Source organism: Fukomys damarensis, unplaced genomic scaffold (assembly GCF_012274545.1).
Source record: "Fukomys damarensis isolate Sample0158 unplaced genomic scaffold, DMR_v1.0_HiC HiC_scaffold_20, whole genome shotgun sequence".
Lineage (NCBI taxonomy): Eukaryota > Metazoa > Chordata > Mammalia > Rodentia > Bathyergidae > Fukomys > Fukomys damarensis.
The window spans coordinates 42,497,048-42,514,625 of record NW_022900932.1 but is presented as its reverse complement, the minus strand read 5'-3'; the positions used below and the strand labels follow the sequence as shown (position 1 = coordinate 42,514,625).

Sequence of the window (17,578 nt, the reverse complement as noted above, 5' to 3'; positions counted from 1 at the left end):
TTGACTACAAAAGAATTTTGATTACTAAAATGAAAGCATCACAGAAAAGACATCATAAAACACAGAAAGGGACATCTTTCACTGTCCCACCTCCCTGAGAGACCACTGTCAGGAACTAGTAATACTGATTTTAAAGGTTACCATTTACAAAGTGGCTTCTACCAAGGAGAAATGTGAAATATTAATGAGAAAACACAAAAGTGAAGATTTTCAGGAAAATTAACCATGGCACATTAAATAAGCTAGTAATCACTATAGATGAAGGAATTTAACACCTTAACGGTTTGTTTTTTTAAAGGGATTCTTTCTTCAAACACTTCTAAGTAGGATGACAAAAGGTATAGCATGTAGGACATTGGTGTTTGATTTAAAGTGAGGATGTCAAAGATGTCCCTTTCATTGACCACTGTGGTGATCAATCTCATGATAGAGGGGTAAATTGACGATAGTCTTGATTTCCTGAAAACTTGTTACCATGGTGATTGATTCACCAGCTGCCAGTCAGCTTGACTAGCACCTACATTCCTGCAGCGAGAATGAATTATTTTAAAAAATATCACATCTATTCTTGAAGAGTCATCTGTTAAATCTGTGTTTTGTCCAACTTTAGAAATGCAAAAACTCATTCATAGCCAGACTTCCTTACTTCAAATATATTTCATTCCATGAGCACCAAGGTACTTTTTACTTGAAATTAAATTGGATCTCTTTCACAAAACACACCTGTATATGCCACATACAGAGGTGAGAAAGGCAATGTTTGGCCACCAAGGAGTTTCTAGTTGGTAGGAAGATAAGATGTAAATGTGAATAATGGTAGCCTAGAACCGAATATCGTAACTACCTCCAGAGAGGACCAAGAAAATTATTGCATATTCCCATGGTTAGTATATATTGCCCATATTCAGCAGGGCTTGTGGGTAGTGCTTTTTAGACTGGATCACAGCCTTGAGTTCCTAAAGACAGGGGCTGACAGCATGGCCTGGAAGCTCTTCCTAGGTACCTCTATTGGTCCATGTAGCAGAACCATACTTTGAGCACATGGAGTGCAATTTTTCCAAGAATTGGGGCGAAGGTATGATGAATTGCTTACAGTCAGACACAAACTATTATTTATTTATTTATTTATTTAACTTCTAACATTTTAGAAGCACATAAAAGTTATAATTTCACATTCCAGCCAAGTCATCATGTTATACCCAAAACATCACGTGCATTCATGCTTCAGAACTTACTCCTTCCAGTTCTGTGTTGTGCTTTTTAATTTACACTGAAGACAATATTGTACTAGCCCTTTGTTCTGACTTTACAATGACCTTTGGCTGAAAGTACTAAAATTCTGCCTTGACCAGTCCCACCACCTGACAAGACTTCATCATGAGAAACAGAGAGAGGCATTTCAGGGCTCTACAAAAACAGGGTGGTGGTGGGTAAATAGTAAATATTGACCGAAAGAAAAACAGATAAGGTATTCCAGAAAGGGTCTCTTTATCTAGGTAGGAATGGAAAGCATTAGCGGGGATGGTGGAGAGTGTGTGGATAAAAGGGTCTCCTGACAAGGAGGGTGTTCTGGATTCCAGACCACAAGGAAGCTTGTGGTGACTATGGACAAGAACTCCTTCTCTGTCACCATTTCTAGGAGTTGCCTTTACTGGAAATCCCCACCAGGCTGTCTCTTGCTGGCAAGGTGTAGCTAGATGGGGGTGATGGAGAGAGGGTGAGGATGGTCTGCAGATCTGATGACAACCATATTATTCTCTCTTCTGCTTGTAAGGGAAGAGTATTAAAGGAGAGGAGAATGGGAGCCTGAAAGAAGGAGAGAAGTTGGTCCATGTAAGAAAGGTCATGGGGACAGCACAGGCAAATGTGGCTACATAAGGTGTCCTTGTCCTGCCAAGTCTTCTGCCCTGCAGTGGGCAAACAGAAGCTACATAGGAAAGTCACTGTCACAAGTGACTCAGACAGGGGCAGTTCTCAGGCATATTGCTATAGATCTTCCAGGAAGAGTCTCAGGAATTGCATACTTGTTTTGTTAAGTTGCTGGAGCTGTGCTAGAGCCATTCCTAGGTGTTAATTAGAGCATCAGTCGTAACCAAGTAAGGATCACCTAAGGAGTTACTGGCATTCAGCAAAGAACAAGTCTGTGTTGGTATGTTCAAACTTGATAGGGTTTGAATAATTAACACTGTAAGTTTTGGGGAAACAGAATGGTGTTTGCATAAGGGCATTGTGAAGTTTGTCACAACTACAGAGGAACACGAAGACCCTGAATAATAGTGAGTCAACTGATCTGAATTTGAGCATTGGCTTCACCAACCAGCTGTCGTTTAATCTCTCTGATCCTCAAATTCCTTACTTAAAACATTAGATAATTATGTTAAATAATGTGTAAGATCCCCTCCTATTAAAATGCCCTGATCAAAGCCAAAGTTCATATGCAAGTAAGAAGGTAGGTGATGATCACTTGACATTACTGGTGTCAGGATGGACCACTGGTTTAATAGTCTGAAATAAAGAGCAGAAAGTGCCTCAGACATTAAATAAAAAATGCCATAGAGCATTTGAGTGAGAGAATTTGAGACTGGACAGTTGGATTTCCTGGTGCCTTTGATGGCCTTAACAAATGTAGTTTTGGTGGAGAGGTGGGGTGAGGACCTGGCCAGAGAGGGTTCAAGAGAAAATCAGAGGAGAGAAAGTGGAGAATGTGAGTAAACATTATTCTGAGAAGTTTGCTGTTAACAGGGGTGGAAAAAAATGAAATAATAACTATTTGGGTCCACTATGGAGTCAAGGAAAATGTGTGTATGGGTGAGAAATTAAAAGCAATATTTATATTTTTGGGAATGATCCAGTAGAAAGGGGAAAATTCATGAGTAGATACAGAAACAGATACCGCTGAAGTGAAATCTTTGAATAACCAAGGAGACAAATTCTTTGCGACTGGTTGGTCTCAAGGCAGGAAACATAGATGTAACAAGTGTTGGAATCAGAGAGATTTGGAAGTGGTTGATTTGAAGTTGGAAGGATATGGAAATTCTCATCTGACCATCTGTTATCTCGACAAAATAGGAAGCAAAGTCATTAACAGATAACGAGAAGATAAATGTTAGACACTTTCAGAGTTAAAAAATAAATGGGAGTTGGGAAAGATGAAGTGATTAGACCTTGTTGGCTAATTATCAATCATCTCAGATCAGGACCCAGGAAAGTGTTGAGACAGATGCTTTGGAATTGTGGTAGGCTGATCAAAGCATTCCTGTGAATCCACTTGAGCTGTATGATCATAACATTAAACAAAGACTGGTCAGGAAGGTGTGTGTTCTCAGTCCAGTTCAGCTGCCTGGTTACAGAGGTGGAGTAAGTGAGGAGTTGAATGAATAAGTGAATACAGTAAAGTAAGAGAAAGGAAGGGACCACAGGGTGAATGGAGAGATCTGTGTTGAACTATGGAATCTTACATGGTTAGGAGAAAAGTAGAGGCATGAAGGAAGCAAGGGCAGAGAGATGTGTGGTCAATAGGCTGAGGCTGCCTGTGTGGCTGGGGTAACAATGCAAACTGTAAAAGTTTGAAACACTCAGAAAAATGGCCTCTTTAATGGGCTGAATAATGTCCCTCAAAAATTCATGTCTACGTGGAACTTAAGAATGTTACATTATTTGGAAATAGGATCTTCGCATATGTAATCAGCTAAGATGAGGTTAGACACTAGATTAGAATAGGCTTTCTATCTTATAACTGGTGTCCTTAATTAGAAGAGCCAGTGACACACAGGCGGGGAAGGAGAGGGTCTGTCACTACAGAAACAGAGATTTGAGTAATACAGTATAGCTACAAGCCAAGGCATGCTACGGATCGCCAGAAAGGACTAATTAGGAAGAGGCCAGGGAGGGGTTTGTCCCTGGGGGATTTGGAGGGAGCATGTTCTTGCCTGTGTCTTTGTTTTGGACTTCTAGAATTTGAAACTGGCAAAGAGTAAATTTCTATTGTTTTGAGCCAGTTTGCAGGACTTTACTATGCCAGCCCTCGGAAGCTGTTATAACCGGCTGATTTCTATGCAGTCAGTGGCTCCCAGCTTTGAAATGCCCTCATGGTGATTAAAGAGTCATTCTTTGTAGATTCACTTGGCTGTGGACCAAAGCTGCCTGGCTCTCTGGGGCAGGGCGTGCCAGCGCAGCCACTGATGTTTTGGTGATGCCACAGCTTGCACAGAGGGGTGTGTTCAGCAGGGCCTCGGGCCCCTTTCTCTCGGTGTAACACTCAGTGTCACAGTGTTTAGTCCCCTGCAGCTGCCCTCACAAGAAGGGGAGATTTCCTGTGCAAATATCCTCTTGCTGTGAGGCAGATTCTGGCTGTGGCTATAGCACAGGTGGGTTCCTCCCTTCCAGCTTTTCAGCCTAACATCTTTGTAGCAGCAGTGTTTTCAGAAGCAGTGGGTTCTTCATGACCTGCAGTCTGTTTCTAGAGCATCCCTGAGCAGAATGAGTGCTTGTCCAGAGTCGACCCTGCAGAGGGGCAGGATTACCCCTGCTTTTTTCCAGTTTGCTGCCCTCACCAGCCACCAGCCCCAAGGAGAACAATCCACACCAGTGAGGAAGCCCCACTTGGGCCCAGGGTGACCAAAGAGTGCTCCCCTTACCTGCTTGGAGGACCATGAAGCCATCTTTTTCAACCATTGCTCAGTCTGGAATAGATTTCAGAAAGGGAGCTGGCCCTCACGGCTTTGCTGAGGCTGGTTCTGGGTTGAGAGGAGCACTCCATTAGCTGTCTGAATGCTCTTTTCTGAAAAATGTGCAGTAATTCTCCTGTCCATGCAGGATTTGAGTAAGGCCTGGGGGAGTTACCAAGAAGGACAGGCAGTTCCCTGCATCTGAAGAATGTCTGGGAATGGGGGAGGCATGCAGGCCAGCCAGCAACTTCAAGACTGTGGTAAGGACCAGAGAGAAGAGTGTGGGAGGCGGGGAAGTCTGTTGGGTCACAGTTGATTCACCTGAGACTTGAGGGAGGAAAGGAACAGTCTCTCTCAAGGGCTACTCTCAGAGCCTGGATCCAGGTGTTCTGGGACAGGAACCTGAGAGGCCTTTTTTAGAAGCCTCTTTAAGAATAGGGAGGAAGAAGCCCCTCCCCAATCACCTTACAGAGGTCCAACGTAGCTGTTCCTCATGTGTGGCTTCTGTGGTGTCCTCACAGCACGCGGACATGGATGTTGTGGCATTAGGAAGATGGACCTTCCCCCACGTGCACCAGAGATGAGACCCCGTTTTTAACCAGTGAGGCAGAGTGAGCCTGGGATTAGCTCAGCTCCTAATAACCTCCCAGAGGCAACGGCTTCAGCTTTTTGGATCTCAGTTTTTCTGTTTGAAAAATGAGATGAGGGAGAACATAGACCTAGGTTCTGTAAGATACCTGCTGGTTTAACATGTGGGTCTGTAAAGCCCTGGAGGAAATGTACAGCAGATCCAGAAAGCACTGAGCCAGGAAGCAGAGGGTGGAACAGGAAGCCACATGCTCCTGCAGTGCACAGAAGACCAAGGGGCCCAAGGAGGGACACGAAGAGCTTGGTCAGACAAGGAGGAGGACAGCTTCCATGATCCAAAGGTGTACACATGGACCCAGGGTCCAGAGCCCTGGAAGATCAGCATGCGCATGTGGAGAGGGCTCTTGGCTTAGTACAAAGAGGTCAAGGTCAACCTGTGAAGAACCAAAGCCAGGCAAGGACAGGCTAAGCTGAATGCATGGAAGACACGGAGGATGAGTCACCCCGGGCTACACTATGAAGTAGCACATTTGAGGGGCCCTCCTTCACCTCTCCTCACTCTATCGCTATTGCTCCCCCCTGCTCACTGACCACTTCTCAGAAGTGTTCCATGCTCCAGAAATACCTCTCCCATCTGTCATCTGTGTCCCATCCCCAACTCCTGACTCCCAGTGTGATGGTACTAGGAGATGACGCCTTTGGGGCCCTTAGGTCATGAGTATGGAATTCCTCTGAAAATGGTCAATGCCTTTATAACAGGTCCAGGAGAGCTCCTTCATGACTTCACCACATAAAGAGTAGGGAGAAAGTAGTGTCTCTAAAAGGGGACCATAATGTCTGTGAATCAGGATATGGGCCTTCAGCAGACACTACACCTGCTGCCACCTTGACTTTGGACTTCCCAGCCTCCTGAACTATAGGAAATAACTTTGTGTTGTGTGTAAATCACCCGGTCCATGGTGTTTTGTTACAGCATCCCGAATATTCTGAAATCCCAACCAAGACACAGCTCAGCTACACTTAAAAAATAGTTGATTTATTGGATGCTGCTTTATGTCAGGTAGTGTGTTAAAGTGTTTTACATAGATTAAATTTATCTTTATATTAGCCTTGTGGTGAATACTATTATTTCTTCCTTTTTACAAACAAGGAAACTGAATCTTAGAAAGGGGAAGAAACTCATTTTGACTCATAACTCAGAACTGGCTTTGAAGCCAGACAGAGTGTCTCCAAAGCCAAAGCCTTAGAGAGCTGTGATACACTGTAGTCTGGTCAAACTAATTCATACCAGGGTGTGAATGCCTGTAGGTGACTGGATGTTGAAATTGAATCTCTTACATGATTTTGCATTTTGAAGGAAGAATTTGGAATCCAAAGATAGAGTGAATGAATGCTAGCATTTTCTGGACAAGGCAGTTAATCTTCTAGGCATCCTTAAATTGTATAGGTTATCAACAGTACAATCCTTTCATTTTCTAAGAAAAAAAATTAAGGCTTGAGTTTATGAATAAAAGAAAGGGGAGAGGTAGTAGGCAGAGTTGAATCATTTTCATTTTTGGAAAGGAAGATTTGTGCATAGTGAAGGGAGAGGGAGGGTCCCAGTGGAGAAGGAGCCACTGGAGTACTCCGTAGAGAAAGGAGACATTTAGAGGGTCCCCAAAGATTTGAAATAGCACTGGGGGGGCATCACTGTGCTGAGCAGGGAAAGCTTTTTTTTCCTCTTATTTTGAAAGGAAGCTGGGGGTGGGGGGTTCGAGTGACAACCCAGGCCTGCTTGACAAGAAAATGGGGTGAGTTTTCTTTTCTGCATTTGAGAATTAGGACAATCATTGGAGGGAGCCCATGCCAATCACACTTGTGAATCAGCCTAAAGGACCCCTGCAGCAAGAGCTGGCAGAGTCGGAGTTGCTTTTCATCTCCTCCCCTCTCTGTCCGCGTCTCCCCAGGCTGATGGCTGACGTCCCTGTCTTCCTCTCACTCTCCCTGGGGCCTCTGATTTCTCTCCGTCTCTTTGAAGATAGCCTGAACAAGTGTCTCAATATACCACGGATGTGTTTTCTGAAGAAACTGTGTCTGAGCACCAAGTCCCAAGTCAGTGTCCCCAAGAGCATCCCCTTCACTTGGGAACACTGGCAGTGTAACTGCAGGCAAAGTCTCTGTGTGCAGGAAGCCGGAGGGTTCAGACAGATGAAGGACCATCTCTAACTCAATTCTCTTTCAGAAGAAGAGGAAGAAGACCAAAGCAGTGAAGACAGGTTGGACAGTACAGTCAGAACCCCTGGGCCCAGGGGGCCGGGTGGGATGGCGTCAGAAGCCCAGCTTGCTCGGAGAGTTACCAAGGGAAAGAACAACCGGCGGATGCTGTCCAACAAGCCACAGGACTTCCAGGTAGAAACAGCGTGGGACTCTGCATCCCATTCAGTCACCACACAGCCTGACTCCCCACAAGTGCAGTCCTGCTGTGGTACACCTGTTCTTCTGGGCAGTGGCCCACCTGGTAGAAAGTGATGTCAGGAAATGAACCCCACAAAATCCCCATTCGTTGTTCTGCATGCAGAAGTAGATTTAGTCAGATGAGGTCCTTCCAAGGAATAAGACTAAAACCTTCCTTCCTTTTAGAGATAATCAAAGAATAGAATCGCAGATGCTGCATCTTCCCCCGCTCTGGGCAGCTCTGCCTTAGACTTCAGAGACAGCCCTGTAGGCAGTTGATCAGGGCTCAGGAAGACCAGGTAAAGGGCTGGAGGTGGACCAGTGACCACCTTAAGGAATGATCTTGCCTTGAGCGCCAGTGCACTACACAGCAACCTTAGCCTGCTTTCAGCCAGCTTTATGAGTCAAAGAGTTGAAGGGACATCTGAGGACACTTTTCTACCTCGTGCTGAGGAAGGGCCCATAACAACACCTTTTGTGCACTTGCAGATCCGCGTCAGGGTGATTGAGGGCCGGCAGTTAAGTGGCAACAACATAAAGCCTGTGGTCAAAGTCCACGTCTGTGGCCAGACACATCGAACAAGAATCAAGAGGGGGAACAACCCCTTTTTTGATGAGGTAAGGATGGAGAACACAAACTCCTCTCGGGAAGTCTGTACTGTTCACATGCACCTCCCCAACTCCCACCACCTCTGCCTGTCTGTGAGCAAACAACTGGTAACGACGATGCAGAATGACAGATTAAACATATGGAGTTAAGAACCACCGAGCCTTGAAATCACCTGGCGGCTTTGTCACTGGTTCTGAGTGGTCTGTGGCTTTCTGATGTTTTCACAACAACTTCCCCAATGGGTTCCTTCACGCCAGTAGTAGAGCACAATATGTTACTGACATCTAATTTTGCTTTAGTTACACAATGTCTCTAGGGCTTGACTCTGTATGGCTATGCATTCTATGTTTAAGAGATATTAAAACTGACTTGCTATAAAAATGTATTAAAGAATAGCAATTTTGAGCAAACTGTTTTTTTTTCTTTTTTTGAGTTTGTTGGTACATGTTAGGTATACAGTGCAATTATATTCATTATTGGGATCTTGTACCTTTACGTGACAGGTCTTGGTTCTCATTTTTATCCCCTTGACCATGCCCTCCCTTCACCCCCTCCTCCCCTGCCCATTTACAAACACTTTATTTCCATTTTTTCATTTTCTCATTTTTTTTCTTTTCCCTTATTGCCTTTCTCCTACCCTTCCCAAACAGGGTTCCCTCCACCCCCGGTTTAAGACAGAATGCAGCCTGGTTTTGTTGACCTCTTCTGTGACACTTCTCAAAAATTATACCTTGACAATTATCTCAGATGTCACAAAGTTCTTTGACTGGGATGTGAACAGGAGTGATAAGCCTGGGGAGTTATTCTGAGTTTGGTCTTTCTCTGCCATGGGGACACATTTCTGAGATTCCTTGGGCCCTGGGCCTTATGCTGTGTTCTCTGAGTCCAGGTTTTTTCGCTCGTGGCTTCTCTTCCTTCCTTTTAGCTTCTAATCCCATCCTTTTTCCCAGTCTCCATTCACAAAAGAAACTGGTTTCTTCTGTTCTATGTTCCTGTTTCTCATCCTTTGTAAGCTTTGTAGGTGGTCCTATTGTCTGGTCACCTCTCCTTCTCCTTAAATGATTCACAGGCAATGGCGTACACCTAGGTTGTATAAAAGCTCACACCCTGAAGTGGGCACCTGAGAGGGTCTTTTGGGAACACTGAGGAGATTCACATTGGAAGACAGGGTGCCAAATGACCCGGACCCTGCCAGGTGTCAGGGAACACAGTTATGATGCAAGGTTTGTGGTCACTCTGGGGAGCACAGCAAGAATCTCCACCGGGGCTGGGGATTTAGCTCAGTGGTTCTGCTGCCTGCCTTACAAACCCAAGCAAGTTTGATTCTTGGTACCAAAAAAAAAAAAAAAAGAATCTCCACCTTCCTCAGAATTGTCCCATTTTAATGAATTGTTTTGTTGTTTTGATATCATATCACTTAGCAAAAGGGGAAATCAAATTATTGGACTTCTGAACAGATTAATTCATAAGTCCCTAAAAGAAAGTACTGAAAAAATTTCTAGTTTATATTCATCTTCTACCCCAAGAGATTGAACTTGATATAACCAATAATGAAATGAAATGACAAGGATATGTTGATGTGACATCACAGAAGTCATCAGCAATCACTCTGTGTCATGTGCTATTACATGGCTAATTGAATCAGTGAGGAAACATTTACACAAATCTAGAGTGCAGGTGCTTTACAAAATAGCTAGACTCCATAGGAAAATCAAGAAACAACAAGCAAACAAAAAAGTCAATAGTGCTATTCTAGATAAAAAGAAATGCAGAGGTACAACAACTAAATGCTTTATAATCTTTGCATGAATTCCAGATTTTTTTCAAAAAAGAATATCAAGAGCCTTTTTCTGGAACAAATGGAGAAATTTAAAAATTCACTGTGTTTATTAGATGTCAAAGTTCTTGGCTACAATAACAGGATCGTGATTATATAGGAAGATGTCCTTGGTCTTAGGACATATATACAGATGTATTTTGAAAGGGTGAATTGTGGTATCCAGAATTACTTTGAAGTAGTTTAGTTGAAAATAGAGGAAGGTGGAGCAAATGTTCTAAAAGGGTAACAGTTGGTAAACTTAGGTAAAAGATGGTGTTTATTTTATCTTTCTCTCAACTTGCCTGTAGATTTGAAATATTTCTAAGTTAGAAATTGGAGTAAAGTATTTTCTTTTGAATAAGTGCTTTTCTTTTGGGGTTAACACTCACTGGACATGGTACTATCTCTCTATACCTAATATCAATCTCCCAAAAATCAACCTTCTTAAACTTAGCTCTTGTAATGTGTTAAAATTGACTCTGGAAGGCATTAACATAATCTAATGGACAAAGTTTTCCTTTAAGCTGATTTGTTTGAAAAAGTAAAATTGGAATCACTAGACGAAGTTGATAGAGCTAAAAATGTTAGTGAATTAAATGAATACTTTGGCTTGCATCAGCCCTAAGGACATATTTTAGTAAGAGTAGCAACATGAAATGACCTTAGATCCTTATTTCATTTAGCTAACAAATATCTAATCCCAAACAACTTTATCTAGTTAAATAAATAGAATATCTATTACTTCTGTCTTCTTCCTTTTTCTAACATGCAGCAGTGGGTTTACCATGAAGTTTAAGCTCTGGGCCCTTTTCTACAAGCCTGCAGTGTGTTCACATGATCAAACCTTTTTTGAGTGTGTTTTGTACTTTTTTGTTTGTTTGTTTGGAGACAAAGACTCACTATGCAGTTCAGGCTGCCTTGAACATGTTATGTTGCCCAGTCTGGCCTTGAACTTAGCACAGTCATCCTGCCTCAGCCTCCCAGGAGCTGGGATTACAGGTGTGCACCACCACAGCCAGCTTGTCCTGTTTTTGTTGTTGTTGTTGTTTTGTTTTACAAGAGTCTCCTGCTATTATAACACCAGATTCCCACTAACCCTGAATTCCCTGCTAACATTTAAATGTGTTCTTTATTGTTTTCACAGTTATTTTTCTACAATGTTCATATGACCCCTTCCGAATTGATGGATGAGATCATCAGCATCCGGGTAAGAGGAGTATGAGTAGGAAAGGCAGGCTCACTAACTGCCAGGCAAAGATAGTCAGCCTTTCATTGTTTTTCTTTCCTTCAGGTTTATAATTCCCATTCTTTGCGAGCAGATTGTTTGATGGGAGAATTTAAGGTAGGAAACAACAATCTGCTTCATTCAACTTACATAAAGATCAGAACTTTCATAAGAGAGAAGCTGATTCATGTCCAGGTCCAGGAGTACTTGTCTTGGTGACATCTTAGGGTCATATATAAGGGGTCAACACCATGATCCTTGCAGAGGGCTACCTGGTTCTTATCTTCTTCTAAAATATCACAATTAATAGTGCAAAGCAAGTTGCCCTGAAGCTGTTGCCAGCCTTTCCTCTATGGGCAGAAGCAAGCCTACTGCTTCAAAGGGAAGGGGTGCTTAACTGGCAAGAAACCCTTACCAGTGACCCCAAGCCTCCTTCAATAAAGCCAGTTGTAAATCCAGAGTGTGAAAGGAAAGGCAAAGCAGGCAAGAGAGTCAGCATGCTTTTCTAAGAAATTCACACTGGAATTAACGGATAAATAGACTTGGTTGGCTCCTTCTCAGCAGTTCTCTGAGAAATGAGCAGCTGCCTCTGGAAGGAAGAAAGCTCAGTCACGAAAAGTCCTGAAGGATGATCTGAGTCAGATAGATCTGTGTGTGTAAAGAACATAGCACAGCACCTGACACACTGAGATGCCCAATCAATGACTGCAGTAATATTAGCAATAGCAATAGTTGGAGGAGCAGGAGTACTAGGTAGAAGATTGAACCACATGAGTTTCTGTAGGGTAGTTAATGGTCCCAGTTAGCTTCAGATTCTCAGTGCTAAAACTAAGAAAGGCTCAGGCAAACCGAGACAAGCTGGTCACCCCTATTTTCATGGCCTGTTCTAGCTCCAAGATTAGGCCATTCATCCAGTAGTGATTGTCCGGGGTTGTCGGTGTTCCACACATCAGGCAGTGCTCTGGAGATGGAGAGAGTAAGATGGAAATTCAAGTCTAGTTGGAGAGATTTAAGTCAAGTCAAGGGCACTGTATTTATTTTTTTAATTGAATTTATTGGTACATTCTAGGTAGCAGTACAGTTACATTCATTACTGGGATCTTGTACCTTTACATGCCAGGTCTTGGTTCTCATTTTTTTCCCCTTGTCCCCACCCTCCCTTCACCCCCTCCTCTCCTCCCCACCTTCAAACACTTTAATTCCATTTGTACATTTTCTCATATTTGTTTGCCTTTTCCCTTATTCATCTTTCCCTATCCTTCTCACTGTCCCTACACCTTTGGTCCTTTTCTTGCTATTTCACATTGCTAATAAGGGCACTGTATTTAAATAGAATAATGATGCTTTCTTTGAAGTGATAGAACTAATTTTTTACTTAAACTACTTTCTTTTTCCCAGATTGACGTTGGATTTGTTTATGATGAACCTGGTAAGTAATTGTTCACCTCCATTCATTTGAAGCCTCAAGTTCATTTCTTCTTATCCTGATTCTAGGAATCAAGAAAAATTCAGAGGTCAAGGAATCAAAGTCAAAGGATTAAAAAATTATTTTCTTGTTGGGAGAGAATGCTTGGTTAAAATGAATGACAGTAGCTTAATGTGAATGTTTACTTTATCTTGACATTTCAAGTAATTTCTATGTTTTGTGAGGATAATTTTTACCTTATCAAGAAGGGATTATAAAGTCAGTAAATAAAGCTTAGAGACTTTTGTTTGAGTCATACTGGGACCAAAGGGTAGAAAAGGAAAGGGGAAAAGAATGCAGAACAGAGGAAAATAATACACAGATTTTTCTGGGGAGTTTGTTCTGCCCATATGAAGTTTCCAGAGACACATCTACTGGTCTTAGAGCAGTTGAAATCACAGCCCCACAAGCACGGCTTTGGAGTGTCTCTGTCCTTTTGCTCCTTTGTTTCAGGTCATGCTGTCATGAGAAAATGGCTTCTTCTCAATGACCCTGAAGATGCTAGCTCAGGCGCTAAAGGTTACATGAAAGTCAGCATGTTTGTCCTGGGAACTGGAGATGAGCCTCCTGTGAGTCCGTAAACACTGTACTTTTTACTCTTTTCACAAAAAGCAATCAAGTGAGCACCACTAGTTGTGAAAGGGAACACAGCTTCCATCCAGTCAGTCACCCTCAGCCCTCCAATTCCTCCTATTCTCAAAAAGATGCTCTAGGCTTCATCACAGATCATATTCTAGCCCACTTATTCCCGGTGTCTAGGAGTGAGTAATCCAGAAAGTGTATGTGTTTTATTACTTCTTGCATTATTAAAAAGACTGATTCTGTCTATAGGGCATGGCTTATTTATACAATTGGGCATTGTTCCCTAAAGGGTTTGTGATTATTCTGGGAATTTGGGCAGTAAACTGGGGAATAATAACTGACCAGAGAGAAATTAGAAGCACATCAAGATGTGCTCTCTCTGTCTCTGTCTGTGTCTCTCTCTCCCTCTCTCCCTCTCCCTCTCCCTCTTTCCCCCTCTTTCCTATTTGATATTCATAAGACTACAGAAGGACACAGAAACATATAAGCATTGACCTTGTACAGCAGTTATGAAGTCGAAAGAGATTCTCAAGCTCCAAACACAGAAAATCCTAATGGAAGCAGTTTCAGTTGGTTTCATTTTACAAGCATCAGCTGGGGTTTTTTTTTTTCTCGGGTGCTCCTTTGGTACGTGTATAATTTTAATCATGTGTCTCCAATAGCCTGAGAAACAAGATCTTGATAATGACAGTGATGATGTGGAGAGCAATTTGTTACTCCCAGCTGGCATTGCCCTCCGGTGGGTGACCTTCATGCTAAAAATCTACCGAGCTGAGGATATCCCCCAAAGTATGTATTGATTTAGTTTTGCACTAGATTATCAGTTATCTGCTTGATGAGATGTGTTAAAATCATACTCTGATGCTCCCTGCCATAGGTTTTTCTTCTGAAAGGACTTCATGGATTTATTTTCATTCATCTAGCCCCATGGGAAGCTTCCTGAGCAGGCTCCTGGGGAAGCCAGTTGATTGCTGATCCTTGTTCCTTCTTGAATACTTACCAGCCTTTGGGCTATTCTGCTCTATCCTTTCTTCCATCCATGTTCTATGTCTTTTTCTTCGAGAGAATACTAAAGAGAGGTGAGCAGTCAGCATTTCCAATTTCTCTTTGTCCCAAATGAAAATGTAAAATTTTGTCATCAAATAAATGTGTTTTCTATTAGACTATTAAAAATAACCAAACAAAGAGCAATGAAGTCCTAGTGACTAGAAGTCTATTTGTATGATCTTATAATACAACCCCTGTTGTAGCATAAGATATTTGCAGTGAGAGACTGGACACGTTTAAGGGAATGGCTTGCAGCTATCCCATGTAAAGGGACTAATTAGCTACTCCCTCGCCACTGCTGGTGGCCCAGCATCGTGTCTGCCCTGCCTGGGCCCTTTGCCTCCTGCTGTACTCTGGGACATAGATCTTTCTCCATCTCCCCACAGAACAGACTGTGAAACTTTTCAAGATTTGCTGCTATTCCTCAGAAAATGTCTCTCTCTCTTTTTTTTTCAAGATCCTAGAATGCTTCACCATATGGTGTTCCTCTCTTTTAATAAAGTAAATTCAACTTCATATTATGCTTCCTATATTGACTTGTTCAATTGATCTCTATCTACTTTGGAATTTTTTAAAGCAGAGAGACCTATGTCTGTACTGGGTTCAGTGTGTTACAATTGCTATTTATGAGTATGACACATTTTCTTGAATTTCTCTAAAATGTAGGACTGGGCCTATTTTATTTTGTCCTGAGGCTCCTTTTCCAAATTGAAACCATGCTTGAATTGGAGAATTGGCTCTGACTTTTAAATTCTACTTTCTTCTTCCACAAAGGATCAGTTAGGAACACGATAATTTATTGTTTTAGTTTTTAAGGTGCTGCTATTGTTTTCAAAATTTTGTGGGGAAAAGACATTTTTTTTCTCTCTCCCTCTCTCTTACATAGGACAAAAAAGAATTTCACCTACTATTTCTTGTTGCTGAGGAGAATAATTCTTGCTTACCTGCTTTCATGTGTAGAAGACAGTTTTAAATTTTGCTGAATATTTACCATTCTTCTAAGAGAACTGAATTTTATTTTTGCTTTATGACATATTACTTTCCAGTGGATGACGCCTTCTCACAGACGGTAAAGGAAATATTTGGTGGCACTGCTGATAAGAAAAACCTCGTGGACCCTTTTGTAGAAGTTTCTTTTGCTGGAAAAAAGGTTTGTATGTGATCTAAGCGCTGATGCCTCTTAGAGTAAATACTTAAAACTCTGTGCTTTCCTTGGAGCAAATGCCTGCTTACTTTTTGTTCACATAGCCCCCCGATGAGCATACTGCTCTGTAGGAGCACATATTACCTGAATATGAACACACCAGACTTCTCCACAGCTTTATTTTAGAAAAGTATGCAGGACTCAAATTAGAAAATTCGGCCTTTTGAAAGATTAGTGTCAAAAGCTACCACTGAATCATCGGGATTATGTCCCAGGTTCTAGCATTATCTTAATCTTAGGCAAGCCAGACACAAACATCCCTGCTAAATATAATAGGCTGCGCACCCCAGCCCACTCCGACAACTTCCAGCTGCTCCCTCCTGGCGTGATTCTCACCTGCCTTGCCCCAGGGAGCAGACCAAACTGGAGAGTTGGGCGAGGACGCCTCAGCCTCATCTCCTGGGAGAAGCTGGGAGACTCGGTGTAAGGGCCCTGTGACCACTGGAGAGGCAGCCAAAGCAGGGTGTTTTATTCCTCAAAATGAAAACACAACCTTGGACAGTTGTAGCCATGAAAAGCTAGTCTCCTCCATGTGTTTGGGCCATTTACTTATGAAAGCAGGATTTAACAAACCATACACATATTACTGGATGCTATTTCCTAGAATGGTCATTAAAGGTGTGGTGGAAAACCTCTCACCTGTCACTTAAATTCAGGCTTCACTTCACTCAACAGGCAGACATTTTCCATAACCTCTAAATTTCCATTGTCAAAACTATAAATATGGTTAGTACTAATCTTGTAGGACCTTTGAGAGGATTAATTAACTTGAGAAGAAATAATTGTTAGCCTGCTAAGTACCAAATACTGTCCCATGCTCTAACAGTGTAGAAATGAGCATGTAGGACAGTTAATGTTCTCTGCAGGTTCATGTGCAACCTAGAAGACTTAGTCCAATTTCTGTCACTATAACAAAATACCTGAGCCTGGGTTATTTACAGAGAATGAAAGTTTGGGGCCAGGGATTTAGCTCAGTGGTGCTGCTTCCTGCCTCTCAAGCACAAGGACCTGAGTTCCATCCCCAGTACACACACACACACACACACACAAAAGAATAAAAGTTCATTTGGCTAATGCCTCTGGAGAATGGGAAATCCAAGAACATGGAAATGGCATCTGTTTAACATCTGGCGAATGCTTTCTCACTGCATCTTAGGGATGGGGCATCACATGGGGAGACAGAGCAGATGCTAGCTCAGGTCTCACTTCCTCTTCTAATAAAGCCACCATTGCCATCATCCTGGAGGGAGCCACATCCTCTCAACTTCATCTAACCCTAATTATCTCCCAAAAGCCTCACCTCAAAATACCAGTAGAGTATGAGTTGAGGGATTAAGTTTCCAACACATGAACTTTTGGTGAACATATGGAAACCACATCACAGACAATAAACAAAGAAATAAGAAATTGAATAATTTGAGATGGTGCTAAGAACTACAGAAAATAAAGCAGGTGATATGACGTGACCAGTGTGGAGAGGCACAGCTAGTGAAATCACTGGATGGGACACCTTTCCGAAAGTAACATTTAAGCAGAGGCCTTGATGTGCAGAGATTTGAGGTACAGGAGCTTCAGGTAAAGAGAAGAGCAGTGGAGGAGGCTTGTTTGCAGCACAGGAATGTCTGTGTGGCCGGAGGAGGAGAAAGTGGGAGACAATTGAACCCAGGTCTAGGTCGGAGAGATGGAGGGGCAGGGATCTGGACTTCATTCTAGGTACTTTGTGAGTTCATGGATGATGTTACACAGTGTAATGACGTGAAAGCCAGAAGGCAAGAAAGAGAGGGGATTCTCACTGGAGCCAGCTGTGGGCACTGAGGGAGAAATGGTTCAGTGTCTGCACAGAGTTACCAATGTCAGGATTTACTAACGGACTGCATGGGGAAAGTGAGCGGCAGGAGTAGATGTCGTGCTGACTCTGGTTCTACACGCGAGCAGCTG

General features: G+C 42.6%; 1 protein-coding gene across 5 annotated transcripts in view; it reads left to right on the top strand.

Annotated features, from left to right (window-relative positions):
- The window catches only part of Myof (myoferlin), a 142,582-nt gene that overhangs the window by 39,215 nt on the left and 85,789 nt on the right, over window positions 1-17,578 (top strand). For 4 of the 5 annotated variants that reach the window (XM_010632085.3, XM_010632082.3, XM_010632087.2 and 1 more), the window contains exons 6-13: window positions 7,477-7,643; window positions 8,178-8,306; window positions 11,262-11,324; window positions 11,409-11,459; window positions 12,741-12,771; window positions 13,261-13,376; window positions 14,052-14,178; window positions 15,483-15,586. In XM_010632085.3, coding sequence (XP_010630387.1) covers window positions 7,477-7,643; window positions 8,178-8,306; window positions 11,262-11,324; window positions 11,409-11,459; window positions 12,741-12,771; window positions 13,261-13,376; window positions 14,052-14,178; window positions 15,483-15,586 — 788 coding nt within the window. The remainder of the gene's footprint in view (window positions 1-7,476; window positions 7,644-8,177; window positions 8,307-11,261; window positions 11,325-11,408; window positions 11,460-12,740; window positions 12,772-13,260; window positions 13,377-14,051; window positions 14,179-15,482; window positions 15,587-17,578) is intronic. The other variant, XM_010632083.3, reaches the window with a different exon arrangement.